At 34.8% G+C, this 12,377-nt stretch overlaps 1 protein-coding gene across 1 annotated transcript in view; it reads left to right on the forward strand.

The window, feature by feature from the left end:
* LOC118197265 (FRAS1-related extracellular matrix protein 2-like) overlaps nt 1–12,377 on the forward strand; it is a 175,752-nt gene that overhangs the window by 113,401 nt on the left and 49,974 nt on the right. The window contains exons 9-10 of the mRNA XM_085820699.1: nt 10,448–10,657; nt 10,750–10,947. Coding sequence (XP_085676825.1) covers nt 10,448–10,657; nt 10,750–10,947 — 408 coding nt within the window. The remainder of the gene's footprint in view (nt 1–10,447; nt 10,658–10,749; nt 10,948–12,377) is intronic.

Raw genomic sequence — 12,377 nt, forward strand, 5'->3', positions numbered from 1 at the left:
CGCCTTGAAATCCTCGAGTGTGTTACTCAAAAATTCGTTAAGTTTCACGAGATATGAAATCGATAATTCCAAATTTCAAATTTTGTCTTCCACATGCCCATATTCGTAGGAGGATTACGTCATTCAAAATTCGATGGCTCTATGTACCGTTGTTTTATCACAATGCGAGAAATGTACATACATTTATGCAGATTTTCAATTATTTAATTTCTTCAAATATAATGCAGGACTCTAACATTTGGTGGCAACAGTTTGAAAAGTGAAACGCACATTTATGATAAATGGATATTTATAGTGATTCAACGCAAAACGAAAACAATAGTCCTTCAGGGACAAAGATCCTTTGGACTAAAAATGAATTACTCATAAACGCAGGAGACTTATTTAGCTGTATACTGTTGATATACTAACCACCTCATCACAGAAAAACAACGTGATAAAATACCACTTCTCATATGATCTTTTAATTGCTTTTTAATCACCCGAAAATTGATGACACTTGCACGGAAACATTTTTCAATTCTTTTTCAAGGAACTTTTAATCTGAATATTCCATTCCATTATTTTGCAGTAATGTAATAATATCCTAATGAACGTACAATTTTATTTTTATGGAAATTGGTATTTTCTTACAATGATAGACTGATCTAAGATTTTATACATTAAAAATAAATTATAGCGTTTCTAAAACATTTTTTAAGTGTCGACCACTTTTATAAATTAGAATGTTCTACCGGCCATCTTACTTTTGTCCCCTCGAAAACAACTTTGTAGCATATGTTATTACCAGTATACTTATGCTTTATAAAATACAATTAATTAAAATCAATTGATTTTAGATTGATATTATGTTAATAGAAGAAAAGTTACATCTGTTTTAATAATCTTTATCTTAATTAACCGAAAATTAAATAAATGTTGGTACTCTCGTTAGTGAGAGGGATGAGTCTGCATAACTATTCTATGTTTGGTTGTATACTCGTAAGAACCACCATAGTGGTTTAATAAATCCCTGTTCTGTTGCTAAGTCTAGAACGAGAAGTCCGTAGATAACGTAATCGACAATAAAATTTCATACAATGTCACTCTTGGGAGAAAACGGGATTGACAGTTGCCACGCGTAATATCCAAATTCTGACATATTTAGCTGTATGGTGGTATACAAAGTTAATTTAAATAGTATTTTTTGGAAATATAGAAAGATTACAAGGGCAGGTTTCGAAGACCACAGTTTGAGAAAAGGTGATATTGAGATATTTAAATGCCACGTATTTCACCGAAACAGGAATAAATAATAATCCATTTGGATAGTACCTGAAAAATTCTTTTACAGTATATAATTAATATTTGCCATTTTTAAGAGTAGTAATTTATATTAGTGGCTTAACGATGCTATGGGGAACATTTATAGAACCAGTTATAATATCTCTGGTTGCCCTAGTCAAAACCATGAGAGCTGGTGCCTGTGTGAATATATCTACAAGCTATTTACATCCATTTTTGGTGTCTGTTTTTCAAAATGACGGTAAACTCTTCCTGCAGGACAACTGTTGAATATCTGACAATTTTTAACTTTGTTTTAATACTTTTTACTTTGACTTTGACTCATGGTGCCGGACACACTAACAAAAAAAAAATCAAATAATTCAAAACAAATCTAAATCATAATATTCAAAGGATCAATCAAATAAACAATCAAACGTATAGTGGTATTGGTTTAGTACAAGGGCGCATTGTGAAGCCCACTAGGGAAAAATCAATAACCCCAAATTCAATTAAACTCCATGTTTCTTAAAAGCCTCCCGGCTCAAACAAATGGAGGGACATGACAGACCACAGTAAATTATACACTAAATTTAACAAATGAAACATAAAATATATATCAAACACATTTATTAATTTCTAGAATATTCAAACATATGATAACTAGGTAAACTGATCAGTCCCCTACAAATTAACCTTAAGATGTAAATTAACATGTATATCATTTTAAATCTTACACTCATGTTAAGTGTAGTCATGTAAGTACTAACTTTTTTTTTAACATTACATAACTCACAATTTAGGTGGTTGTACCAATTTTCTAATTATTCGTTTACAGGTATATTTAAATAACTTGTCATTACTTAAATCTTCAAAACATTTTGTTTACAAGTACATTAATATAACCACTCATTATTCGTTTACAGGTATATTTAAATAACTTGTCATTACTTAAATCTTCAAAACATTTCGTTTACAAGTACATTAATATAACCACTCATTATTTAATTCTTCTATTCACTTCGTTTACACGTATATTAATATAAGTATCATTACTCGGTTACAGTTTAAATAGAAAAGACAGAAAAAAAAATCACTCACAGGGTGAAGTTCATACATCAAACTCCTATTTTCCCGCGTGTGCCATCATCGACGGATAAATACGGAGTTTTAAATAGTTCAACAATTAGCCGTGCTTATTTTGTTGACTGATTAATACGGAGTGTTAATAGCTCAACAGATCGTTTAACTCATTTCGTTGACCATTCGAAGAAATCCACAAAACCCAAATCTTGCTGCTTGCCGGATGCAGGCCAATGATGCGCACTGCATTCCGGAACACTTCACTCAAGTCAGAACCCCAGGAATATACTGGTATCAGGCAGCGATTTTTTTTAAAAATCGGGAACACTCTTATTCAGGAACGCTAACGTTTCAACAAAATCAAGACCCAAGGAAGACTCAGGTATCGGGATGCTTCTTTTAAATCCGGAACCATTCTTTATCAGGAACGCTTCAATAAACCAGGGAAAAACGTCTTGAAAGGACCCAAACTGGAAAGGCACTAGGCAGGATAAACAAGAAACCCACTGGTATCTGCATCACCCTGAGAATATCTATTTACGATTCTCGGAAAATTATAATGGAGAAGCGACGATGCTATAAATTTTTGCGATGAGTTCTAGCGCCTTTTTTTTTAAATGTAATTTCTCATCTGATCAAAGCCGGGAATCCGTAGCCGCAGCCCGCTGGTACACGCCGTGCGCGAGAGCAAGACCCGCAAGGGGTCAAGCCCCGCCACTCTTTCTCTTCTTACTATTAGCTTGTAAATCATAATCAGGGATAACGAACTCTAGCCTGGTGCAAGCACCCAGGAAATCTCGGTTTCTCCGCCTCTGTGAGTTCATAGGCTTTCAAAAAATCATAAAATTAAAATCACACCAATGCCGGAATTTTACGTTATCTAAACTGAGAAAATGACACACCTATGACGAATCAAACACCAGAAAATCTGACGGTACAGTCCGAAAAACATCTGTACACACAACGTGAGAAAAAAATGGACCCCCCAACTAACAAGCGGAACTAAGCTTTACGAGAATCCAATTACCTAAGCTTAGTTCAACCCCACTGTCTTGAAGTAAGCAAAACTGCAACTTTAACAAAGCGAAGGCAAGACGATTTTCGTTTCACAAGCCACTAGTAAAAGGCGATAACAGCATCCTACTGCCTCCACTGTTAGTAAAAAGTTCATAAACCAATATATCAGATGTGTTTCCTCGCAACCGTCACTCGCCTTTGTTACAATTCCTACTCAAGAATAACGAGTTAAATAGAGCCTTAACAGCTTAAGAATACTTTTTTTCCAGATTAAAATATACATGAATACAAATAAGAATATTAGAATAATAATAACTTAAAACGCATATTAATAATTCGCTACATAACACAACGCATCCTGTCACAAGGCCAAGACTGTGTCCACATGGTTTCCGAAGAAAGCCTTACAGTTCAGCCTCGTCACCTAATTTCCCAGATCTCTGTCTAGTTTAGCATCTGATGTGCAGTTTCTTTGAGTTCCTGATCCACTGCCATGTCTCGTGTTCTGGCTTTTACAAACGGCATGGAGTCCACTGTTCTTTTGCAGCGTTAGGTCTGTGGGCAGGGACGCGGTACAGCTCACCGGTTGAGATATGACTACCGCTGCTAGCCGGGACTTGGCTTTGACCGGTTTTACGCACACTCTGTCGCGAAGTTCTTTCGAGATGGAAGAGTGAGTTATCCTCCTACGGACTATGCATGTTAGTTCGCTTGTCGCTAGGGCTTCCCTCGTCTTCTCAAGGCGATGTTGACAATCGATGCCGTCATCAGCACATCTGCGAGCAGCTCGCCCCGTTGTTGCGTGTCGCACAAACGTGACAAAAACTTATACAGAGTTTTTTATCTGCATCCCACACAGTAAAGCCTTTTGATGCCCACGAAGACTGTCCCCACCGGAGATGATGCCAGCCTACTTACCTGAGCCCCTAATTCTTCAGACCTTTGTCTAGTTTATCTAGTTTATCATCTGATGGACAGCTCCTTTGAGTTTCTGATCCACCGCCGCGTAATTTACGTATGTGAACTGATGGACCTGTGCTAGGAGATCCGGCATGCTTTGCCTGCGGACGTATACCAGAAGCCCAACGAGTTCATGCCTGCACGCACTGAAGTTTTTATGAGAGCTTAAAGATGGACTATAAAAAGTTTTAGATAAATGGTCATGATGATTTGCTCTTCATTGGACATCCCTACATATTATAAAAGACTGATCTAACAGCGACGACTTATTTTGTACTGACCACTTGACTCAGTATCTCTCTTTCCCTTCTATTCCTGCGCTGCAGTCATTACGTTCTTGCCGTCTCTCTTTAACAATAAAACAGCAAGCGTCTGCTTTTGATAAAAGTGCTTAAAGTATGCATAGATGTGTAGCACCTATAAATCTCATTCTGAGAACAAAATTGAGATGTTTCTAGGAGGCTGTTATCTGTCCTGTCTTTGAATTTTCAAAATACAAAACAGAAAGCTCTTGCAGGGTGATAATCCTCTCAGAATAATATATGATAATTATTTTTGCGGATTGCTCATTCACACCTTTTGTAACTTTTTTTGTTGAAAGAATATATTATTTTGCTTATCTTTTTATAATTATTTAAATTATCTACCATGCATCAATTAAATATTTATCCATAACATTTGAACTTTGCGCTTTAATGTTTAGTAAAAAATAAAAGCTATAGTGAAACCAAATAATTCCTGGGCGAGTTCTATTTCTCAGCTTGTTACAAATTACACTAACTTCTAATAAATGTTTTCATTAATAATTTTTTCAATTATATTTTCTTTATGTCTTCCAAGTTATTTCATCATCAACTTACCTTTTAAACATAATTGGAAGAGAAATTGTTGCTTAATGAAGCATACGAAGTTCCATTAATTTGAGGAGTATTGGAAAGAACGCAAGCATAATATTAAATGCTAAAAGCCATTAATCATTTTTTTCTCTTAAAGGGGCTAGCCCTTTTCAAGTTTTCGGAGTGATAAACATACCACCACGAGGCTTTATGCAGCGAAGGAGAATACTAGGAAAGCCATCATTTAATGACAAACAACTCGCTTTCAAAATGCTTATTAGAATTCCTTCTTTTTATTAATATTCATATTTGAATTAAACGATAATTCCTCAAAATGAAATACTGTTTTAAGTTATTTTTCTTTTGACAGCATTACGCAGAGATGCTGTTTGAAGAAGCAAACAGGGAGAAATTTAAGATTCGAATTATTCAATTTTTTAAAAAAAGGTCATTTTTTTATACATAAGAGAAGATTGTTACTTAAAGATGTATGCTGGATCCCCGGGTTTGCAATGTATTTTGATTGGTAAATATTTAAGAATATTTATTATTCATACTGGTTTTATCATAAGTTCTTATATTTATTTCAAATTGTTTCTATAAACAATTTTATGTAGTTAACAACGACAAACCCAAATGTTAAGTTACACACATAAGAATTATATAAGCCTATTTTGAGTACATGTACATCTTTAAATAAAATTCAAGTCAATGAGAATGAATGCTGCAAGTTTTCGCGAGAAGCAAGAAGTCTGTCAAAGTTTGATGGTGATGTTGATTTCTTCACGAAGTTCAGAAATCAATCGGTTTTCTTCAAGATGATTTAAATGTGTTCGTAACACAAAGTTGCAATGACAGTACATACCTCACCTAAAAAGGAAAAGTTAATACTCGTAGATTATGCTCCCGTATTTTCACTTCCGTATAACATGTTATGAAAACTCAGTTGATGACCACCGTTGAATTGCTTGGTGCGTAAGTTGCTGTTGGGTTTCTGTTTCTTTAAACTAGAAAATCTAGTGAATTTTTTTCTGTGAAGGTTCACCAAAGACGAAGAGTACCTTTGGGTCTCATCCCAAATAACACACAGTATAATAAATTCGCTATAATAAATACTGTATAGAATTTAGAGAGTTTCCTTTGGTTGTCAAAGAAGAAGCGTTTAATACTACTCTCAAGGGAGTCGACTTACTTTTCTCTTCTCCCCTATATACTCCAATATGAGGAATGTAATATGATCCTCGTTCCACCTCGCTTTCACTTACCTCAACCATATGTCCTAACTGTTGATATTCTTCTAAAAAATCTGAATATAATTTTAAATATTCGGGATTCTTTACTAAGCGTTTCCATAAGAAATTTAATTTACTCGTTGCAATTTATTTAGAACTTCCTAAAGTGTTCGGATTTTCCTTTAATGGCATTTTAACAACGTACCTACCGGTTTTATCTCGTGTATAAGTTTCTACAAAATGTTTCTCCCAAATTATAGATTCTTTGTTTTTGGGTTTATCAGTTTCAATATTCTCTAATTCCCAAAATTTTCTAAGAGTTTTATCTAAGTTGTCTTCTTCCTTTATCAATCCACAATGAACCCTGTTTTCAGTCTCTGTTGGAATACTTCCAGACACGATAAAAACAAAAACTGTATCTTGAAAAAAATTATCAGGATTATTCATTCGAATTTAACTCGGTTTCAAAAGTTCATAAAAAACTCCTGCTCCCAACAGCATATTTACCCTTTCTGGAACATTAAATCCTTCATCTGCTAATTTTAAATTAGGAAGATCTTGCACTGAAATTTTAATTTTGCGCGAAGGTGTTAAATCAGCAGTTATTTTTGGAATTACTAAAAAGTTCAAATTCTGTATAAAAGTTCCTTGTTTATTGCATATCGAAGCATTAATTTTATGCTTTATTGTTAAAGTAGCATCATTTATTCCCGAAACCGAAATGTTGGTTTTTTCTTTCTCTAACTGCAAGTGCTCAATAAAATTACGTGTCAAAAAGTTCGACATACTGCCGCTTTCCAGCAGATCTGATAACATCTGATAAAAACACTGATAAACATCTGATAAATAACAACAGATAACACAGATAAATAGCAACTGATAACACAGATCTGATAAAAACACTTTAGCTATACTTTTTGAGCTGTTATAATTACGATTAACATGAGAATTCTCAGTAAGAGGTTTTCCTGGTGATGTGAAATATAAATCTATTTCTTTACCTAACTCACTGGGTGAAAACCATGAATCACCTTGCCTCACTGCAATGTGAGAAGCTGTTCCCGTATCTAAAGATTGGTATAACCTGTCTGAAACTATTAGTTGTTTGAGGGTCTCAAAGTCAGTTAGTTACCTTCCTTAATTTTAAATAATAATCCCAGACAGTTATTAAGCAGCGTGAAGCAAATTGCACATGAGTTTCATGTGGTTGTTTAACAGTTTTTCTAAAGTTTTCTAAACACGAATATGGTGTTGGCTGAAACTCCTTCAGAACTACTTCTTTTACTTTTTCATAATTCGCGATATCCTTATCATGTAAATAGGTTATTATATTCGAAGCTTTGTCTCCTAACAGATTTAACAGAATTTCTGCTTTATAGTCCTCCGAAATATTTTTTGTAATAAACGCTCGTTCTAATGACCAAAAGAAAAATCCCAACTCTCAGGCCGTATAGGAATTTTTACAGTTAAGGTTCTGATACTTTTTATTAATGGATCTAGTGACTCTGATTTTGCTTCGGTTTCGCTTATACCATCAAGTTCTGTTTCTGCTTTAAGCTTTGCCAACTCTAACTCATTCTTTGATCTCTCAACTTTTATTTTTTCTAACTCGACAAGTTTTTGCTCTTCTTGTTTCTTATTTTCGATAATAGAGTTTGCTATCTCTTTTACTAAATCATGTTTAGTGTTAAAAATTTCACTATTCTCAATAATATCAATTAAATCTGCTAGTCATTTTTTAGTCAACATTTAAATTTATTTCTAAGGCTATAAGCCTTAAATCTTCTTTTTTAGCACCCTTAAATAACATTGTTATTTATAACAGAACAAGCACAGAATGTACAGAATTAAGAAGAGAGGAATCACTTACCTCTGCAGTGATTCACTTTTGCTGAATATCCTTATACAAAACCAGCGATATTCTTTGAAAAGAACAAGCTGAAAATACTGGCAAACACAAACACTTCTGCGTTCTCAAAACCGAAACACTATTTATTCACGCACAAAACTCAATTTCCTGCTTTGTGGGACCAGATATGTTTGAGTCTCATCCCAAATAACACACACTATAATAAATTCGCTCGTTTGGTTCTTTATTAATTATTAAATCACAATCACTTATTATTAACTCATAGCTGTGGCCAGCCCTCAAACACTGTCGATGGCGATTCTCAAACTCGTCTGAAGAACATAACAGATGCGCATGCGCAGATTACATTACAAGTGCGCAGGCATGAACAAGTACGTTTCACCCTTATAGACTGTAGTGCAAATTTTTCGTGAGCAAACTGATGTAACAATGCATTCGATAACTGTTGCTGAGTTAGAACGCAAGTGGCAGGAAATTGAGTATCTTGTCAAGGTATGTCGATATACAGGAGGGGATTACCGTATCATGTGATACAGCACACACTTCTGTAACATAAGAAAAAAGGCACGTTGATCAAAATAGTGGTTAAAGATGTTAATTTATGATACCATTTGGACCGGATTGGAATCCCTCAGAATTCTTGGATATTCGGAAGTGTATAATATCTACGCGCATGATGGTGCTTAAAATATTTTTGAGCCGAAAGTCCTGTTGAGAGGTTTCGTGGTAGAGGAAGAGAAGGGGAATCCTCAAATTAGTCCTCGAAGTGTTCTATATCAAAACTGGTATGGAATTAACCTTTTCTCGCCGGTTTAATTTGATCATCCCCTATGGTGCACCCTGCCACTTCTATCGATAGAGTGGTTAGCGCTTCTAGATGCTGTATGGTTTTGTTCGGTTCGATAATTCAAAGCCAGGCATAATTATTTGTAGTATATAGTGTCCTAACGACGTGGGGGCACTCACAATACACGCCGAACGGAAAGACCTCTCGTGTAATTTTGTGGTAGGGAAAGAGAAATTGAGGTAGGGAAAGAGTATTGAAGACCTTCGAACCGATCTACGGGGTATTTGTCATCAAAATTGGGTCGGAGCTTGACAACTAGGGCAGCCGGACTACACCTATGTGACCAATAGTGAATTTCTGCTGTTCCGTCCTACTTTTACGTGTACCCGTGGTGCTACCTGATAAACTTCTCAGTGGTGGGATAGCTGGGCATCGGCTAGTCACAATGACTATATTAAGTTGCAAGCGTCCGGCTATTTGGTGCAGTAACATATAAAAAAACACCAGGAGAGTGGTATAGTGACTCTTGACTGCCGTATCGAAGGGCCGGATTTGAATCACGGATGGGACATAGTTATTTGTAAATGTATAGTGTATGTGTGGCATGGGGGTATTCTAAATATGCTGCGAGTCGAAAGTCTTCTCGAGAGGTTGAGGTAGGGAAAGAGAGGTGGAAGACCTTTGGACCTGTCATCCCAGGGTGCTATTTCTCAAAATAGGAGGGGTAACTGAGTTAAAGTCGGGCTGTCACCTATATTATGCTCAATGCTCTTGCCAACGATCATCGCATTTGACTCCTTGCTTGACTCCATTTGACTCTTTCGCATTTAACGAGGAATGTTGTGGGCTTGTGCTGACCGGTATCAGATAAGTGAGACTGGTAGCAACACTAACAATATATAAGAAAAAATAATTTCGCAAGTATGTAAGGTAAGCTCTTTCTTTTTGAATCAAGATAGAAATGAATAAATTCGGCCATATTTGTAGCAGCGATAGAATTGTAGCATGTCGTTTTGCCAGCCTCAAAGTAGAAACATATGGCAAGAAAAGTTATTTTAAGAACAAAATTTAGAGCTAGCATATCTAAAGAAAAAGATATTTAATTTATTTGCTGTATTTTTTCATGTGATCTTCCACATTCATAAGTTTTCACATGCAGATGTGATCTTACCCATCCTTAAGTTTCTCATTACTACTTTATAATTACAAATATCTTTGTAAAGTCTCTTTGTAAAGACTTATTTAGTTGTAAAGCTAATAAGTCTTTACAAAACAGGGACAAGATTTGTTTCATTTGTGTTCAACTCACATAAATTGAGAAGATTTTAATTAATACATTAATTAAAATTAATATATATATAGCATATTAATACTGTAATTGACATTTTCTTTTCAATAGCTGGCCTGGATTACATAGGAATTGGGAGAACGTTAGATTTTGCTCCTGGTGTGACAATGCAAACATTCCGAGTCACCATTCTGGATGATTTAGGACAACCTCTTCTGGAAGGTCCTGAAACTTTTGAGCTCGTACTGCGTATGCCAGTGAATGCAGTGTTGGGAACACCAGACAAAGTTACTGTCGTCATAAATGATTCAACTTCAGATTGTAAGTCTTCTTAAATTACCTTCTAGTTTTATTTTATTTTGCTCTTTCTCTTTGGTATTTTTACAATCTCGTAATTTTTTTTCTTTTATCAGTGCCTAAATTTCAGTTCAAGGATGCTGCTTACATCGTGTTTGAAAACGATAGTAGGCTGAATACCGTGATCACACGATCTGGTGACTTAAAACATTCTGCAGCTGTCCGTTGTTATACCCGCCAAAAATCTGCAAAAGTTGAAGACGATTTTCAGGAGCGACCAGACACGGACGAAAGTCTGATAGTTTTCCAGCCGGGTGAGAACTACTTTAAAATAAAGTATATTACAAGTGTTAATAACATAATACGATTATAAATAAGTTTTTAATTAAGTATGGTTGCAAACGTTTGGTCTTTTCCACTTAATATTGACTTAACCGTGTCCCTCAGAAACACCCACTTCATGTGAATAATTCTTTATATATATAATTATTTGCGTTTTTTTCCCTTTAATCAACATTATCCATTTCATATAAACTGGAGAATTATCACTTCACCGCAATTTCTACTAGTTACTGTATGGGAACTGAAGAAACTTTTATGTTTCTCTTTCTACTTTTGGGTAATTTTAATTGCATTAAATGTTACTCTGCTTTTTATGCAAATTTGACAACGGCGATGATTTTTCTTGTTTATATATTAAAACATTTCTAATCTTGCTTTCCATTAAAAGATTCCATTACACTGAATTATTTCATTTTCATCTCTTACCTTTTACATGAGCATTACAATAGCTTTAACGTGTTTTAAAAATGTTAATACCTTGCACAAGGCGTTTTGTGATTGGAGCGTCTGCTGTCTACCCCCGTGAATAACGCAAAGTGTGTCAATGCACCTTCTTTCTGTGTTGCCATTGGACCTTTAAAGTACTCTTCTTTGCAAATGTTTTGAATTCCTGTCATACGTGTATCTTTCTAACCCATTTATGATTTTTTCCTATGGCCTGATAAGTTTTCGCAGGAAAAATGTAGCTGTTGCCATTCGAAAAATCTCGAAACATTTGCACTCTAACCGTAACCAGGAGAGGGCTATTGTTTTAAATTTTCACAATCCCGAACGCATACCTTCAGATAACAATGTCGATTGATTGAGCGAATAGATCGCTGCTGGTTCATATATCGGGGAAGTTAGAAAGTAACTAAATTTTATACAATGACCAAATAAAAACTAATTTATTCATTCCAAGATTTTATAATTAAGTGCATTTGCAACATTAATTTATTAAAGGGTGCCAATTTCTGCAAAAAATATTTTAAATGTTTTCGAACTGTCCATTTACCAGAACCATGTATAATAAACGCAAACAAGAACTGTAAATGATACAAAACAAAAAATAAAATGTTTATATTATTTAATTTAAAAAATAGAAGAAGCAAATAAGCAGGTGAAAAAACAACAAATAAAGCTTAAGCTAATAAAGTTAAAACTTGGAACGGAATGTTATTGCCTTGACTAAGGTGTTTTATTGAATTATAATTAAATTTAAGAACATCTTATAATTCTACGAAATGTTGTATTAGACTTTCTGCATTGGAACGCAATTGCCTGAGTTGAACTCGCTCAGCCCCTCTACAATGAACGGTTTCAAGGCAATAATATTCCTTTTCAAGTTTCATGTTATCAATTTTTTCTTATTCACATTTAATCTCTTGTTTACCGTACCATCAAATTTTCCATTTTCTTTTTT

The sequence above is a fragment of the Stegodyphus dumicola genome, chromosome 7, assembly GCF_044657685.1.
Source record: "Stegodyphus dumicola isolate Sdum_Otavi_A_Nest chromosome 7, ASM4465768v1".
NCBI classification, from domain to species: Eukaryota; Metazoa; Arthropoda; class Arachnida; order Araneae; family Eresidae; genus Stegodyphus; species Stegodyphus dumicola.